Below are 19,979 nucleotides of genomic sequence, written 5' to 3'. Positions count from 1 at the left end.
ACTTGATATACGTTGTTCTAAGATTGAAATATTCATTTCAGATTCATTGCACTTGCCGAGGAGAAGAATGCAAGAGGATGGGACAGAGGTGGCGATTCCATCCTTGCAACCTGTTCGTTCCGCTCTGCTTTCGTCTCTCATCTTCAACTTTCCGTACTTCATTCTGAACTATTTGACGTCGCTACCGAGTGATCGCCATGTAGAGAAGAATGTCTTGGTACTGGACTGTGTTGTTTTCTGTGTTGTTTACAAGATAAGTTCCGATAGCGTTATTTCGATGATATTTTCCATTTTATGACATGGTCAATATTGATCATTGTTATGCATTTAAGAGAATTCATTAAAATATGTTGCTATTGAGAATCGAGTTGTGTTTTGAATTTACGTCCTATTCGGCGCTTGCATGGTATAATTTGTGTTGCACGTTTTACAATGTGTGTTTACAGCTATGACACCTAATATAATGATGTATCATGACTTTGTCGTTCAGGAAATACGGAGTTTACAGAGATCGGTGCTGGTCAGTTACCGTTAGATAGTACTTCATATATTATATATATGTGGACACTAATATCATTGGCATTTGAGAATTAGTTACAGTTTATATCAATTACCCATCAGAGTGACCATTTTACTATTCGTGTATAGTACCATTATTTATACGATTTTACCGATTTTTTTTTATCTAGACCCCGAAAACGTCTAGGCGCGAATTGATATGAATTGTAACTGATTCTCATATCCCTGTGTGAAATGACCCCCAGATAACAAGAATACTTCCCGGTCGTTGTAGACGAATGTAGTGCATTATTAATTTTTAGGGATATTACAAAACTTTTGTTCTGGCTTTAGCTATTGCAGTTATGTGTATACTTTATACATATTTTTTTTATTTTAATATCTGTACTACCGGGATAATTTAGTTTTAACCCATTTTTTGGAGCTTTATTGTGCGGTAGGACACGTTGTGTTATGAGGCTTGAGTAGTGATTTTCCTTCGGGTTCCGGATTTCCCTATCATATTATAGGTTTGTGTATTTGTGACATGTAGGTGAGAATATCTCGAAAACAAGCATGTTGTTGGACACTTTCTTACTCAACTGCGCTTCAGAATTAATACCTTAATTCAATTTCATTTAAATCACTTTTTTTTCCAAATTTCAAATATATTTAATTTTCATTTTTTCTCTCTTTGGTACATATAGTGAATGTAATTGTGGTCTGAGGCCATAGTAGCCTCACTTAGGTTGCCGAGTACAATAAATTTATGAAATTCAGCAAAATAAAATACTATATGGAAGACTGCAGTATGTTCGCATTGCGGATCTTTGTAATAATGGAACGTTTGCCGGTTTTATAGTGTCGTTTAACTGAAACAAACCACCAGAGACACTGAATAATTACACCCCGCCGGGTCGTCACTCTCCCTTTATTCTGAGCGCTTGGCAGGAATAGTAACTAACTTTTTTTTATTAACTAATGGAAAAAGTCTGCCAGAACGATCCTTATTAATAAAATGGTTAATTTTGTCAGTTTTTTTTCCTAATTGGTTGACGGTGATGATAGATGGTAGATTAAAAATATATCTGTGGTGACCTTAGTACTTACATGCAGAAATATGCAAATTATTATATATAACTGAGTGTTCTCCAGGGTGACGTCCTATAGCCACACCGATTTCTTGTAATTAACATGTACATCAGATAATCATTTTGACATTTGTTAAAGAAACTCCATATCTAATATAAAAAACGAAAGAAGTTTGATTCGGCCTATATGGTGTTATACGGCCCAGGTGGAACCTCAATAATGTCCATAATTGATAACTATTTCACTTCATTATGTTAGAATAAGACATGATCTGCCACCGTCAACATCAACAACGGTGTTTATTTCTATACAAAAATATTCAATACAACCTCAAATAACAGTAACAGATGTGTAAACGTTGCTACTTTACAGAAGAATCTCCCAATTCTAGACGTGTACATGCACTATACAACAGATAGTTTTCGCTTGATTATTTACGCCACTTAAGGATATATATGTACATAGACTACAGGTATCGATACAATGCTGACATCGTCCTTAATAAATTTACACAACTTTATTTCGCGGTCGTGATACAGAATTTGCCCCATATTGACCAGCGAATGCACATGGTTGCTTCTCTACAATAGTATGACGTCATAGTGGTGATGACGAAAGACTAGTTGTGACGTCAAATGTGTGTTGCTTAGCTGCTTAGCAATTAGGCCATGGCGGAGATGATGAGTCTCTCCGCGAGTAGCTCCTTGTTATTGTAATACTTGGATTACCAAAATGGATATCAAACTTTTCTTGATTTTCTTGGTAATCATTTGCGTCGTGCAGCAAGGCCCTGTCGCTTATCGAGGCATTACATGGTAAGTTTGTGCATTTTCTATGGTTTTGTTTTGTCACATTACTAAGCCATGTTCATCTCGAATGTGTACTTCGAATTATTCATTGTATTCTTTATTGTGCCATTCTATTTACTTAAATACTTTTGCTTTTTTTGTGCAGCGTGGAGCCCGAACCAGGATATACAAAAATAATCTTAAATTATCTCACCGCCAGAGACTTTCCGAAAGCCTGTCCAACGCATGGCTATCTGCTGTTGGTGAGTATAGTATTTAATCAAAATGAAGTTTAACCTCGACGTATTGTTCAATGAAGATATGATCTGTAGTCACACGCGCATATATGCTTCGATCGTGCAACAGTCGAAATATTAGCATAGTATGCAACTCTGGAGCTATATTCAATAATCGTTTTATTTATTTCAGACGATCGGAAATGAGGTGTTTTATACCATGCTACGTGGAATTGTTTCTCTGATGATTGTTTACGCATATGTCTATGCACCACTGATTGGAAAGCGCACCAAGCAAAGATGGAGAACAGTCCGTTCCATGTTCAGGGAATGGAGAGCTCGTAAGTAGTATTCATATTCCTCATCATTTTTCTCTACAGCGTTCGGTCATCGTACAAAAAAGGAAAGATTCGCTTTCTCTATTATATTTTAACTGCAGATACTAGTTAATAAATCCCATGACATGTTTTCAATCATACGTTATCATTTTCACAGGTCGCTCACTCTGCCGCTTCTGTGGCACTGATCCATGCCAAGCAAAGCGAGCTTCATGGAAGCGCTTCGAACCACGTGTGTGGAATGTAGTGGATTTCGAAAAGCGTGCCCATGCTATGAAGATGTTCAGCCAAGGGATTGAGCTGTCAGTAGACTTGACAAAGGAGCTCCCCCGCGATGAATTATATTGGGCAAGGAAGTACCGCGACTATTTCGAGGAGGAACATTTGGCTCTGTTCCCGCTTTGTGTTCAGCGTCAAATCAACGCCTGGTACCCACTGCCTTACTAGGTTTGTAAATTTACAGTTATTACAAATAGAGATACACGTATTTTCCCCATTATTAAAGTGAATCTCCTTCTTTGGAACTCTTATATTAGTACCCTACCCCCAGGGCACCCGTGCTTATTAGACTAATGTAAAGGTTGTTTAAACATTTCATTTTCATGCTGAAGCAGATGGCGGAATAAATGAACGTCATTACATTACTTGATATACGTTGTTCTAAGATTGAAATATTCATTTCAGATTCATTGCACTTGCCGAGGAGAAGAATGCAAGAGGATGGGACAGAGGTGGCGATTCCATCCTTGCAACCTGTTCGTTCCGCTCTGCTTTCGTCTCTCATCTTCAACTTTCCGTACTTCATTCTGAACTATTTGACGTCGCTACCGAGTGATCGCCATGTAGAGAAGAATGTCTTGGTACTGGACTGTGTTGTTTTCTGTGTTGTTTACAAGATAAGTTCCGATAGCGTTATTTCGATGATATTTTCCATTTTATGACATGGTCAATATTGATCATTGATATGCATTTAAGAGAATTCATTAAAATATGTTGCTATTGAGAATCGAGTTGTGTTTTGAATTTACGTCCTATTCGGCGCTTGCATGAAATAATTTGTGTTGCACGTTTTACAATGTGTGTTTACAGCTATGACACCTAATATAATGATGTATCATGACTTTGTCGTTCAGGAAATACAGAGTTTACAGAGATCGGTGCTGGTCAGTTACCGTTAGCTAGTACTTCATATATTATATATGTGGACACTAATATCATTGGCATTTGAGAATTAGTTACAGTTTATATCAATTACCCATCAGAGTGACCATTTTACTATTCGTGTATAGTACCATTATTTATACGATTTTACCGATTTTTTTTTTATCTAGACCCCGAAAACGTCTAGGCGCGAATTGATATGAATTGTAACCAATTCTCATATCCCTGTGTGAAATGACCCCCAGATAACAAGAATACTTCCCGGTCGTTGTAGACGAATGTAGTGCATTATTAATTTTTAGGGATATTACAAAACTTTTGTTCTGGCTTTAGCTATTGCAGTTATGTGTATACTTTATACATATGTTTTTATTTTAATATCTGTACTACCGGGATAATTTAGTTTTAACCCATTTTTGGAGCTTTATTGTGCGGTAGGACACATTGTGTTATGAGGCTTGAGTAGTGATTTTCTTCGGGTTCCGGATTTCCCTATCATATTATAGGTTTGTGTATTTGTGACATGTAGGTGAGAATATCTCGAAAACAAGCATGTTGTTGGACACTTTCTTACTCAACTAAGCTTCAGAATTAATACCTAAATTCAATTTTATTTAAATCACTTTTTTTCCCCTAAATTTCAAATATATTTAATTTTCATTTTTTCTCTCTCTTTGGTACATATAGTGAATGTAATTGTGGTCTGAGGCCATAGTAGCCTCACTTAGATTGCCGAGTACAATAAATTTATGAAATTCAGCAAAATAAAATACTATATGGAAGACTCTGGTTCCTCAGGGGAGATAGTCCATTCTTTATTGGAGAGCCACTGAAACGTATTGTTTTTGTCTTGTTTTCCTTTTGATGTGTCTTTGGTTCTTTTTGATGTAATTTTAGTTTTTGCTGCAATATAAATAAATCAAATCGAGTCAGATAAACAAACACAATATCGAAGATTCCAGATACTTTGAAAAGGTTTCCTGTTATATGAATATCAGGGTTGGGGTCAATTACATTGCAATGTAATTAATTACAATTACAATTACTTGTTCTAAAGTCAATTACAATTACAATTACAATTACTCAGTTTTGTAAATGTAATTAATTACAATTACAATTACATTCAAAAAGTAATTAATTACAATTACACATTACATTTTCCTAATATGTTTATTTTTGATAACGTCATACAATTTAGCATTGATACAGATATATAAGTCAATATCAGTAAATTCTGACAGAACACATGTTCACTTCACATAAACCGCAAGTTACAATTGAGTACTGGTAGGGTGTATTAGTTTTACATGTACATTTTTATTGGACCTAGCAGTAACATTGGCAAATGTGTCAACTTTAGGTACCAGGTATTCATGTTTTTGAATTGCATTTTATCATCATCAGCTTGAAAATTATCATCAGACAGTCTGATTATGTGTGATAGGAATACTTTGGCAGCAGCACTAAACAATCTCTCTACTGGAGCAGAAGTGGCTGGTATAGCTATAAAATGCTTGCTAGCTAAAATAGACGAATTTGGATATCAGCAAGGATTATCTTTCCAGAACTTTAATGGGTCACAACATCTCTCATTAAAGCATTGAATTTAAGACCTGAGTTGTGTCTCTTTCGTGGGGGTGTAATGGGAAGAAAACTGAAAAAGACTTCTGTTTTAATTTTCTTGGCAGGGGGCGGTGAAGACTAATATGAGCTATCATCTATACTTTTGCCTTCATTAGATATGCTAATTAGTGATCAACAGATGTTATATAAGCAAGACCTTTGTGAGTTGTAATCACAGGCTATGTGTTCACACCTCACACCTGTATAGTGCCTGAGGGGTAAACTACAGGTAAAAAGAGGTACAAGTGTAGTGTATACTATGGTCACTGCCTCACATGTGTTACCTGTTTAAATTTCTATATAGCCAAATATATGTCATTAATTAATCTTGGTATTAGACATTAGTAAATATGTATTATGTAATTGAAAAGTAATTGAAATGTAATTGTTAATTACACATTTTTAGAATGTAATGAATTACAATTACAATTACATGTAATTGAAATATTTCTTAATTACAAATTACTTTCAATTACTTGAAAAAATGTAATTAATTGCAATTAATTACAATTACATTTTTAATTACCCCAACCCTGATGAATATACATCTGTCCATACTTTTTTGAATTGTGAACATCTTTAAGCAGGCTACGGTTAAACTTCGAAATATAATGCTCCTGGTTAAAACAAATGTAGGCATTAGATTGCAATCAAGTCATTCATTTGAAAAAATCTGTTTATCTTTTATAACAGCATGCTACAGGCCCATAGGCAAGTTAGTTGTTGACAAGAAATTGTGTTTTATCATTTAGTGTTTTCGATCCCATGCAACCTTAAATGAAGTCAATTTTTTTTATTTGAATAAACTTGGGAGCCCTTCCCTGAAAGGCCTGATATTCCAGTCTATGGATCAGTTGGTAATTGAGCAGAAGTTGTTTAAGGGAAAAGATCACTTCAATAACCTTGTCAGACAATCAACAGTGTTTAAGATTTGTTGATGTGCTGAGTTTTAAAATGGTAGAAAAAATGTGCATGAACTGGGACAGTATAAAACTTATTTGTACCTGATTGTCCACTTTGCGTTCCTTCTGACGATGTTTGAAGAGTGACTTGCCCCTCATCGGAGCCTTTGTACTGCTTGGTTTCCTCAGGGTCGAACGGTTACTGCTCAGTTTTCTGTTGTCATGAAAATGAGGATATATTAATACAGGAAGATTTACTCTACTTCACACAAGATTTACACAAATATGTGTCTTTTTTCTTGTCATCCACCAAACCATGCATAACAATTTTCTGCTGAATGTACAATATCTAAATTTTAACCAATCAAGAGCTTCCATCATGTTTCCATGGTGATGATTATTGAAATATAGGTGAATGTAATATAATAGGAGTTATAAAAAATCCATCTTTGCATACAGAGTTACCTCCCCTACATGTAGGTATCCATTGTGATATCATGTTCAGAGCAAAACCCACCTTGTTCACACTGTAAGTACGGCATCACATTGGGCTCGCAAACACAACGTTGTTAACAAAACCTCCACACTAGGGCAGATAACTCTATTAAATGCAAATTCAGAATAATTCACAATAGAGATAATGACTTGCCTCTACACAAAACAGGGGAGACAATCACTTTCTGTAATTAGAAGATTACATTACGGTACTAACTTTATGTGGGTCTCCAGAGTAGTGATCCAGGATTTGGCTTCCTCCTGGTCCGACGTGTACAACAGTAAATTCTCATCTTTACAGCTCACCTACACACAAAACAAGTGAAATCAGTGGATATTAATAAGTTCACCGATTGGTGCTATTACAAAAAGTTCCTTAAGGCTTGTATCAGCAATAAATAATACATTGCTTGATAATTTCCTCAACTTTGAGGTTTTTGATAAAAGAGAACTCTGATTTTTACAAAAGAAATGAAAAGAAGACATTTCCTTTGTTTGGATTTTTATGTCAATTTCTGTGTGAAAATATTAAAGTGAACAGTCGGGCAAGGATGGCTAAAGTTGGTAAAAATGGTGTGAATGTATCCAGTATTATTTCTTATGAAATAGAAAATAAAATCTCTTGTCAAAATCTGTCTGCGTACGAAGAAATTAATTTAAAGTATGGGAATTCTAAAACGTCCTCCCGGCTCACTAGGTCTGTGGTTACATTTCCACGCAGCCTCGCTTTCAATGCTTTCAACGCTTTCAACTTTTCTTTACTTTAATGGTCAGAAATGGGAAACTAAGCAGAACTTGACTGTCCTATTAATATGTGAGAACTTTTGGAAGGCCAATGAACGCAATTTGACTGATTTTCTTTGCCCGACTATTCACTTTAAGCAATGTATTGTCTATGGAGAATACAATAAAACATGTTTATAACAAACACGCTTACAACAAATTCATGATTATTACAAATAATTTTCATTCCCTGTCAAGGTTTTTATAAATGACAATATCTGTAATAAGTGTACTATCACGTTTTACTCTACTGGAAATCACGGTCCTCAAGAAGTTTATACAAGAGGACCAGCTAGTTTTAACACATGGCAAACTTTATCTTGTATCTTGTTTTTTGTTCAGATCGATAGACAGAATGTATATCGTACCTTAAACATCATGCCTCCAGTATCGGTGCCTGTTTTCTTGACTGTTCCCAACACACGTTCTATCTCACAGTGTTTGAGTGGCAGCACACAACAACACGAGTATGATTTGTTTCCACTGTCAAGGAACTTTGGTTTTCCGTATATCAACATATCAGAGAAGAGAAAGAACATCCTATCAAGTGGCTTACCTCCCCTTCTGGATACCTGCAATAATGAAATGTTACTTGTCAATATCAATATCAAGTGGCTTACCTCCCCTTCTGGATACCTGTAATAACGAAATGTAACTAATGACAGTTCTTGACTTTGTTTATAACCTGGTATAAAGGCATATTTCCTCTGGAATATTTCCTCAGTAATGATAAGAAAATCAATGAATGACATGAATTTGAATTTTACCTATACACTATTTCTACTAAAATAAGGTCATCATTACACAAACTTAGTATTTAAGTGAAAATTTGAGTATGTTAAAAGTGTGAGCAAGAACTTGGGAAATCATTATTAAAGGAACAAAGCAACAGTAAACAATAAAGAGTTCAACATTTCATTTCTTCTATATTTCTCATGGATGCTAGGGAAAAGAAAACATTGTTTTTTTTACCAGGATAGAGAAAAGCGAGCTAACTCACACTTAGTAATTTAGCGATGTCACAAATACATGCAGCATAACCGCAGCATAGATTGTCAATGATATATCAATTTTGACAGATAATGATGTTCATGTGATGATAGCATAATGAAAACATGACTCTAAGCAACTGAAATCTTATCAATTTCGCTTCAATCAAGTATGGGAAGAAAATAATCAAACATGAGTCTGCCAAATGGACAGGGATATCTCAACTCTTGTGCGAGATTTTATCTAGTCAGCACTCGGCAAGCCTCATATTAACTAGCCAAAATCTTACGCAATCTGGTTGAGATGTCCCTGTCCTTTTGAGAGATTCATGTCAGAGTCTTTTAGTCTGTAATTGTTTTTGAATAAGCAATACACTTGTTAAATCTTATTTTGGTATGTAGTAGTATATACCTTTTTAAGAGGTCCTTCCTTGATGAACTCTCGGCCTGGGGCCAGTATTTTGGGGGCAGAACTGTCGAAACTTTTCTGTATCGCTAACATCTTCTGAAAATTGTCATGTTGTTTGATATGGTCGTTGATGTGTGCAGCTATATCTGTAACCTGTTTGGTCGCTTCTGTAAATATACAAGGGTATTAAACAAAACTCCAAGTGGCAAAATTACTTTACTAAATTGAAACTATAGCATCAGAAATAGACGTTCTAGATAAAACTTCAAGCAGCAAAATTACCTTTCTAAACTGAAACATTATCATGATTAATTTTGCATATGTAATGTAGCAAAAATCAGAGAGTACTCTCTCATATATTGTGAAGCATTCTAATTTTTGATTATATCTTCATAATACAAAAAGTTAATTTATAATAACAGGGAATAACTACAGTCTAACCTGTCTTTGATATAAAGACTACCCAAGGGAAAAGTGGTCTCTAGAGCCAAGTGGTCTTTATGTTATACATAGATCAAATTATAAAAGGCCATTTAGGACCCTAAAAAGGTGGTCTTAAAAATGCTCCATCTATGACAGAGAATAAACGATACCCATTATTTGAATAACAACTAATGTATAATCGCATACAGTGTATATATGTGTCTAATTAGCACAAAATTGCATATAAAATAATTATTTTGCTTTTGGTGCATGCACAATCAGTACTTAATTCCATATAGGGCATAGTGGGAAGGAATTTTTTCGAGATGCAATTATTTTTTTTAAATATTTTATCTCAAATTCATATAAGAAACTCAAACTTTTCAATGGTGATAATAGTGTGAAGTAAGTAACTTTTGTAACTGAAGAAAACTGGTAATTTGTCTGTTTCTGTTTTTGATAGCGAAAAAATACTATTCGTCGGCATTGGAACATCTAAAATAAGCAGGTGGTCATTATACAAAGTGGTCACTAAGACAGGTTTTACTGTACATTGCATTGATTAGTGATATATTTTGGAGACTTGAAATTGAAAATATTTAAAGAATTTGTTGCCATTACCTTGTAAATGTTCATAATCATGATGATCAGGACTGGTATGTTCCATAAGATCTTCTAGCAGCAGTTTATATCTACAAGGATAAACTTCAATCTTCAAATCAAGTCGAAGACTTATTAGAATTATTAGAAGTGACGTTTTCACCTACAGACAATCCAGCAACGTCATAAGTTCATTATAATGTCATAATTATCAAGAGCATCTAGCAGGATTAAAATCTTAAAGAGTCGGTACACATGACTCTTATATCAGTTCTAAAATTATGAGAGTCAAATAAACATATAAACTTTATTTATGATTATACATGTATACTGGCCATAACTTGTTTATCACGACGCTTGCCATCCTCGATATTCCAGGGGATACTATCACTGTTATAGCAAAACTTAATGCATTTCAGGAGAAATAAACCGACCAATTACAGGCCTACAGACACTTCCTTTGAAGATTTACAGAGTGAACCCAAAATTCAAAACCATACAGTGTAATTTGACTATTTTGATGTACATCATAGGACCAAACTACAGGTTTCATCTGTTGTCGCACAGAGACTTCAGTTTCGCTAAGGCATAATCCAGGGATGGATATGACGACAGTGATAGAAACCCCTGGAATATCGAGGATGGACACTTGCTGATGGTATACGGAAGCCAGTTTACCTTGGTACTCTCTGCACTGGTGTTATCAATAAAGCATTAATTTTCAATCCCTTCACCTCCGGCTTGTCCTCCTGTGTATGTATAAACTGTGCAAAGTCGGGACTCTTCTGCATCCATTCCTGGAAAATTCAAGTTCATAATTTACATGGCAAAGGGAATAATGTCGCTTTAGACATATTGCCATTATGGCTTAAATACGACCTAATGTGTCAATGTGAAATTACCGGTACTCATGTTGAGGTTGATAACAGTAAAACAAATTTGAGGATTAAGAAAATCAGCGGGATTCACAATAATAATCAAGAGGTGTAATTAAGACCAATAAAACCAAATGCTTTACATTATTAATATGCAAATATATGCTTATCAAAAGAAGAGTAAAGGTTTTAGGACATCATCCTGTGGGACTCTACGTTTGGGCAATGTGAGGTCATAGTAGCAATATTGACCTCCACTTGACCTTGTATCAGTGAATGATATAACTGGAAAATCACCCCATATCTAACATTCATTAACTTTTATAATACAATTTCAATTAATTTTGTCTTGACAATAATTTACATTTATGAATTGAGCAAACACGAATCAACAGATATGTAAGGAACATAAGAAACCTACGAACCTGTAGTGTGGAGAGTGCCGTTTGATGATTGTTAGCGTAGGATGAGTACAATTTTAGGAATGGTCCGAGATAGCGAAATGCTTCTCCGACTGTCATCTCCTCCATGTACTCTAAAAGGGTCTTGTTTACCTCCATAATCTGTTCTGTATTACTAAATATCTTCATATGCACATTCTCAGGGATCAGGCAGTTGAATCTCAGTGGGAAGTCAAAATGCTACAATGTGAATATCAGAATGCTACAATGTGAATATCAAAATGCTACAATGTGAACATCAAAATACTACAATGTGAACCAGTGGGAAATATATATACAGCAATGTGACTCAGTGGGAAATCTATAAACTACAAAGTGAATCAGTGGGAAATCAAAATGCTACAATTTGAAACATTTCAAGAAGTGAGACACTATTACCATTACATATATAATACTCTAACCAATAGTTTGATATAAAAGGGCTTGAGTTTGAACTATAGTAAATCATGAGCCAAATCTTGCTAACTTCATAAATTCGTACATACACTATTAAAGTCAAAACCATATATATGTCAAAGTAAATGGTGATTGAACTACAAAATCATTTACAAAGTTTAGAGTAAAAAAAATGAGATTACTTTGTTTACTAATTCAAGATGAGAAAGGTAGGTCTTTTCCGACTCAAACAACTCTATTGTTATTTTCTGGCGTCGTCTTTCTCGCTTGGCAGCAGCCTGCATCAATTTATCCCCTTCTGCATTGCCCGAGTTAAATGAGGCATTCTCTTCTTCAGCGATTTCGTTCAAAACTGCAACATAACACATCACTATTAGTTTTTATCAACACTGTGTAAGATTTGTTTTATGATTATCACTATGGGAGTTTCAAAACCCCAAATTGCTGTGGGTAAAGTACGATTTACCAATGTTTAGTCAAACCTTCCGGTGACTATGTACGACATCACAAAATTCTTGTCCAAATTTAAGATTAGTAGATATCAATACACACTGGCACACATAATTATATAAATTTTACTTCTAGAGAAATAACTCTGAAAGTCAATACTAACCCTTAAATCTACTACGTGTCGACAACATTTTGTACTGGTCTCCTGGTGAAAATCCAAATAGTGAAACAAGATTTAATAAGACATCATGTCTAATGAGAAGCCATCTGAAAAATAAAAACAAAATTAACAAATCTACAATGACACCATTTATTTAAACTAATACTGTATATATATAATATAAACATTATCTATCGTTAGTATCCACCAATTGGCAATTATTTGCCCACTTGACTCTAGATCTGCCTTTGATGATTTGTCCCTGGGTGATATTTGTGTCACATGTAAATCTAACAGGTCTGGTAGCACCGCTAAATCTGTCTATATAGCTATATTTAATATCTTTTTAATATTTTTGTCACCTAAGATAATTTCCATTCATCCTCATGTTCTGATGAAAAAGATGTGAAATCCAAGTTTTCCATTTGAAATGCGCCACGGCACCTATCTTGTTGTTTATGAGCTGACTAAGCACTTTTTGCACATGGTCAATTTTGCACAGGATCTGCATGCTCCAAGTGCACCTGTGGCCTGAATCTTCACCAGATGGATGCTTATCTACAGACAACATAACAACGCCATATATATTGGATTGACTTGCTACAGTTTTTCTTATCGGGGAATGGTGATGATGGATACCAAATAATTGCTGCTTTTATGCAATGATGGAATATTTAAAAAAAGTCGCCTGAAAAACAGCAAGTAGCAGGCAAACATTATCCATAGCACTGACTTACATGTTTCGTCATCCATGCTTTCACACTGCACGAGAAAAATGTGACCAGACTTCACCTGTTTGTCCACTATACATGTAGTCAGGTTTAGCTACATGTATATAACCAGATTTAGCGTTGCTACCGGATCTGTCTAACCTTATCAGGTTCGGTAGCACCGCTAAATCTGGCTATATACAGGTTGGGGACCATCCCGTATATGCAGGATAGTCCTGCATTTGAGTATTAGTCCTGTATTTGAGGGATAATTTTGTTACGCAAATGCAGGATTCTATGAAATGAAAAGTGATAAAGTTGATTTAAATATTGTCATCAAAAAAGGGCATCATAATTTTTATATGGCATCATCACTAATACAACTTTCCACATTATTACTCAAATGGAAACAAATTTCATCATCTAAAAGTTTGTAAAAGTCACAAACAAAATCACCTCTATTGCTTACTATGGGGCTAAAAATAGAACACAGGTAAAAGTCAATCAACCATGACATTTGCACTAAATTTCCCTGATGGCTTATACACTGTAGTCTATGGAGAGCACCTAAATTGTCACTTTATTACAAAGTGAGATAATAGAATTCAATAGTTCATAAACGAATACATAAAGTTTTCAATTAGTTATATGGGTATCTGAAAATAATTAGTTATATGGGTATCTGAAAATGATGACGCCCTTTTTTGATACAAATTTTTAAAACAACTTTATCCATTTTCATTTCATATAATCCTGCATTTGAGTAACAAATTTATCCCTCAAATACAGGACTATTACTCAAATGCAGGACTATTCTGCATATACGGGATGGTCCCCAACCTGATATAGCCAAATCTTACTACACATATAGTGGATAAAAGTAAACAAACCAGACCTGCTTATAACACGTCAAATGCAGATCTAGAGTCAACAGAACTACTGCACCCATGTTCCGAAATTTCTAACGATCTTGCTATAGACATGGATATATCGTCAACATTTACAGAACCACTAGGATTACTGCACTCCGTGATCCTGACATGTTATTTGAGTCTGAGCTAGCAAGAATTATTTTACTGAATAGCCTGCCGCAGCTGGACGAAGCTGACCGGAGTAAGTAAAATTGTTACACGCATAAAATTATGGTATATAGAACGTAACGAGATCTACATAATCAAACAAATTTGAGATATTTCATGTAAATATAACACTGTTACCGCAGATGTTGTGCAGGTAGTAGCCGCCTTACGTTTAAAACTAACCGGAAACTGTAAGCGCCACCTGTCGGACAGATAGTCTCGGTAAAGCAGACGCTTGATGATTCCGGAAAAAATGTCAACAAAACCACGCTATTTTGCTGTTCACATTCATCTGTTTAACAAATTAACCCTAGTGAGTATTCTTTGTCATTTGTTGTGAAGAAATTTTTATTTTTATTTTGTTTCTTTCTGGCCATTTTATCCCTTCTATTTCTACGTCTGCAACCCGCAAAACGTTTGCAGACGATTGACGGTGACGGACCGTGAACATCAGGAATAACGACGTTAACGTTGCCATCCATTCCCCACTAGGCTACAAAAGCTTAAATGTTGATATCCACTCCAATTTAGAAAAAAATGTTGACATCAATTCCCCTCTACAACAGAAAAATGTTGACAACAGAAAAATGTTGACATCCATTCCCCTCTACAACAGAAAAATGTTGACATCCATTCCCCTCTACAACTGGAATTGTTGACATCCATTCCAATCTACAACATAAAAATGTTGACATCCATTCCCCTCTACAACAGAAAAATGTTGATATCCATTCCTCTCTACGACAGAAAAATGTTGACACCCATTCTTCTCTACGACAGAAAAATGTTTACACCCATTTCCCTCTAAAAAAAAATGTTTACACCCATTTCCCTCTACAATTAAAAATTTGATATCCATTCCCCTCTACGACAGAAAAATGTTTACACCCATTTCCTTCTACAATAAAAAATGTGTTGACATCCATTCCCCTCTACAAAAAAAAAATTGACATCCATTCCCCTCAACAACATAAAAATGTTGACATCCATTCCTCTCTGCAATAAAAAATGTTGACATCCATTTCTCTCTACAACATAAAAATGTTGACATCCATTCCCCTCTAAAATAAAAATTTTTGACATCCATTCCCCTCTACAACAGAAAAATGTTGACATCCATTCCTCTCTACAATGAAAATGTTGACATCTATTCCAATCTACAACAGAAAAATGTTGACATCCATTCCTCTCTATAATAAAAAATGTTGACATCCATTCCCCTCTACAACTGGAATTGCTGACATCCATTCCCCTCTACAACTGGAATTGCTGACATCCATTCCCCTCTACAACTGGAATTGCTGACATCCATTCCCCTCTACAACTGGAATTGTTGACATCCATTCCCCTCTACAACTGGAATTGCTGACATCCATTCCCCTCTACAACTGGAATTGTTGACATCCATTCCCCTCTACAACTGGAATTGCTGACATCCATTCCCCTCTACAACTGGAATTGCTGACATCCATTCCCCTCTACAACTGGAATTGCTGACATCCATTCCCCTCTACAACTGGAATTGCTGACATCCATTCCCCTCTACAACTGGAATTGCTGACATCCATTCCCCTCTACAACTGGAATTGCTGACATCCATTCCCCTCTACAACTGGAATTGCTGACATCCATTCCCCTCTACAACTGGAATTGCTGACATCCATTCCCCTCTACAACTGGAATTGCTGACATCCATTCCCCTCTACAACTGGAATTGCTGACATCCATTCCCCTCTACAACTGGAATTGCTGACATCCATTCCCCTCTACAACTGGAATTGCTGACATCCATTCCCCTCTACAACTGGAATTGCTGACATCCATTCCCCTCTACAACTGGAATTGCTGACATCCATTCCCCTCTACAACTGGAATTGCTGACATCCATTCCCCTCTACAACTGGAATTGCTGACATCCATTCCCCTCTACAACAGGAAAAATGTTGACATCCATTCCAATCAGCGATAAAAATGTTGACAATCCAATCAGCGATAAAAATGTTGACATCCATTCCAATCAGCGATAAAAATGTTGACATCCATTCCCCACAGCAATAAAAAATGTTGACATCCATTCCTTTTTACCTCAGGAAAACTGTTGAAATCCATTCTCCTTTAATGTTGACATCCATGCCCTTCTACAACAGAAAAATGTTGATATCCATTCCTCTCTACGACAGAAAAATGTTGACACCCATTTCCCTCTACAATTAAAAATGTTGATATCCATTCCCCTCTACGACAGAAAAATGTTGACACCCATTTCCCTCTACAATTAAAAATGTTGATATCCATTCCCCTCTACGACAGAAAAATGTTTACACCCATTTCCCTCTACAATTAAAAATGTTGATATCCATTCCCCTCTACAACAGAAAAATGTTGACATCCATTCCCCTCTACAACTGGAATTGTTGACATCCATTCCTCTCTACAAAAGAAAAATGTTTACACCCATTTCCCTCTACAATTAAAAATGTTGATATCCATTCCCCTCTACGACAGAAAAATGTTGCTACCAATTTTCCTCTACAATTAAAAAATTTGACAACCATTCCCCTCTACAACAGAAAAATGTTTACACCATTTCTTCTACAATAAAAAATGTTGACAACCATTCCCCTCTACAAAAAAAATGTTGACATCCATTCCCCTCTAAAACTGGAATTGTTGGAATCCATTCCTCTCTACAAAAAAAAAATGTTGACATCCATTCCCCTCAACAACATAAAAATGTTGACATCCATTCCTCTCTACAATAAAAAATGTTGACATCTATTTCTCTCTACAACATAAAAATGTTGACGTCCATTCCCCTCTACAATAAAATTTTTTTGACATCCATTCCCCCTCTACGACAGAAAAATGTTGATGTCCATTCCCCTCTACTACAGGAAAAATGTTGACATCCATTCCAATCAGCATAAAAAATGTTGAATCCAAAAAAAATGACATCCATTCCCTCAAAATCCCCTCTACAACATAAAAATGTTGACATCCATTCCTCTCAACAACATAAAAATGTTGACATCCATTCCTCTCTATTTTTGACATCCATTCCCCCTCTACAACAGAAAAATGTTGACATCCATTCCCCTCTACAACTGGAATTGTTGACATCCATTCCCCTCTACAACTGGAATTGCTGACATCCATTCCCCTCTACAACTGGAATTGTTGACATCCATTCCCCTCTACAACTGGAATTGCTGACATCCATTCCCCTCTACAACTGGAATTGCTGACATCCATTCCCCTCTACAACTGGAATTGCTGACATCCATTCCCCTCTACAACTGGAATTGCTGACATCCATTCCCCTCTACAACTGGAATGTTGACATCCATTCCAATCAGCGATAAAATGTTGACATCCATTCCAATACATCCATTCCCACAGCAAAAAAATGTTGACATTTCCTTTTTACCCAGAAACTGAAATCATCCATTCTCCTTCTACAACGAATGTTGACATCCATTCCCCTCTACAACAGGAAAATTGTTGACATCCATTCCCCTCTACAGAAAATGTTGACATCCATTCCATCACAATAAAAAATGTTGACATCCATTCCTCTACAAAAAAATGTTGACACCATTCCCCTACAATAAAAATGTTGAATCCATTCCTTACACGAATGAACACATTCCCTTAATGTTTGACATCCATTCCCTCTACAACAGAAAATGTTGACATCCATTCCCTCTACAACTGAATTGTTGACATCCATTCCCTCTACAACGGAAAATGTTGATATCCATTCCCCTCTAACAACTGGAATTGTTGACATCCATTCCCCTCTACAACTGGAAATGTTGACATCCATTCCCCTCTACAACTGGAATTGTGACATCCATTCCCCTCTACAACTGGAATTGCTGACATCCATTCCCCTCTACAACTGGAATTTGACATCCATTCCCCTCTACAACTGGAATTGCTGACATCCATTCCCCTCTACAACTGGAATTGCTGACATCCATTCCCCTCTACAACTGGAATTGCTGACATCCATTCCCCTCTACAACTAAAAATGTTGACATCCATTCCCCTCTACAACTGGAATTGCTGACATCCATTCCCCTCTACAACTGGAATTGCTGACATCCATTCCCCTCTACAACTGGAATTGTTGACATCCATTCCCCTCTACAACTGGAATTGCTGACATCCATTCCCCTCTACAACTGGAATTGCTGACATCCATTCCCCTCTACAACTGGAATTGCTGACATCCATTCCCCTCTACAACTGGAATTGCTGACATCCATTCCCCTCTACAAAGGAATTGCTGACATCCATTCCCCTCTACAACTGGAATTGTTGACATCCATTCCCCTCTACAACGGAATTGCTGACATCCATTCCTTCTACAACTGAATTGTTGACATCCATTCCCTCTACAACTAAAAATGTTGACATCCATTCCCTCTACAACTAAAAAATGTTGACATCCATTCCCTCTACAACTGAAAATCCATTCCTGACATCCATTCCCTCTACAACAGAAAATGTTGACATCCATTCCCCTCTACAACAAAAAATGTTGACATCCATTCCCCTCTACAATAAAAAATGTTGACATCCATTCCCCTCTACACATAAAAATGTTGACATCCATTCCTCTACAATAAAAATGTTGAATCCATTCCTTACGACAGAAAAATGTTGACATCCATTCCCCTCTACATATTAAAAATGTTGACATCCATTCCCCTCTACAACAGAAAAATGTTGACATCCATTTCCCTCTACAATTAAAAAATGTTGACATCCATTCCCTTCTACAAAAAAATGTTGACATCCATTCCCTCTACGACAGAATGTTGACATCCCATTTCCCTCTACAACAGAAAATTTTTGACATCCATTCCCCCTCTACGACAGAAAAATGTTGACATCCATTTCCCTCTACAATTAAAAATGTTGACATCCATTCCCCCTCTACAGAAAAATGTTGACATCCATTTCCCTCTACAATAAAAAATGTTGACATCCATTCCCCTCTACAACAAAAAATGTTGACATCCATTCCCTCTACAACAAAAATGTTGACATCCATTCCCTCTACAATAAAAATGTTGACATCCATTCCCTCTACAAAAAAATTGTTGACATCCATTCCCCTCTACAAAAAATGTTGACATCCATTCCCCTCTACAATAAAAAATGTTGACATCCATTCCCCTCTACAACTGAAATGTTGACATCCATTCCCCTCTACAACTGGAATTGTTGACATTCCATTCCTCTCTACAAAAAAAAAATGTTGACATCCATTCCCCTCAACAACATAAAAATGTTGACATCCATTCCTCTCAACAACATAAAAATGTTGACATCCATTCCTCTCTACAATAAAAAATGTTGACATCTATTTCTCTCTACAACATAAAAATGTTGACATCCATTCCCCTCTACAAACGAATTGTTGACATCCATTCCCCTCTACAACAAAAAATGTTGACATCCATTCCCCTCTACAACTGGAATTGTTGACATCCATTCCCC

General features: G+C 36.0%; 2 protein-coding genes across 2 annotated transcripts; one reads left to right on the top strand and one right to left on the bottom strand.

The window, feature by feature from the left end:
* The first annotated feature begins 2,269 nt into the window (after positions 1-2,269).
* LOC138328939 (uncharacterized) lies at positions 2,270-3,399 on the top strand. Its single transcript, XM_069275648.1, has 4 exons — positions 2,270-2,405; positions 2,545-2,641; positions 2,808-2,955; positions 3,110-3,399. The coding sequence occupies exons 1-4, from the start codon at positions 2,323-2,325 to the stop codon at positions 3,397-3,399; spliced, it is 618 nt and encodes a 205-aa protein (XP_069131749.1). The 5' UTR covers positions 2,270-2,322.
* Positions 3,400-4,869: 1,470 nt separating this feature from the next.
* Positions 4,870-14,657, bottom strand: LOC138329860 (rho guanine nucleotide exchange factor 39-like). The gene is made up of 11 exons (XM_069277150.1): positions 14,607-14,657; positions 12,683-12,786; positions 12,252-12,421; positions 11,638-11,853; positions 11,016-11,134; positions 10,359-10,429; positions 9,318-9,481; positions 8,285-8,488; positions 7,351-7,439; positions 6,741-6,852; positions 4,870-5,016 (listed from the first exon to the last, which is right to left on the bottom strand). Exons 2-11 carry the CDS (start codon positions 12,708-12,710, stop codon positions 4,870-4,872), a joined length of 1,320 nt encoding a protein of 439 aa, XP_069133251.1. The 5' UTR covers positions 12,711-12,786; positions 14,607-14,657.
* Between the last annotated feature and the right edge of the window lie 5,322 nt (positions 14,658-19,979).

This window comes from Argopecten irradians, chromosome 8, assembly GCF_041381155.1.
Source record: "Argopecten irradians isolate NY chromosome 8, Ai_NY, whole genome shotgun sequence".
Taxonomy (NCBI): domain Eukaryota; kingdom Metazoa; phylum Mollusca; class Bivalvia; order Pectinida; family Pectinidae; genus Argopecten; species Argopecten irradians.
Note: the sequence above shows the minus strand (reverse complement) of the source record. Positions and strands in the feature narration are given on the sequence as shown.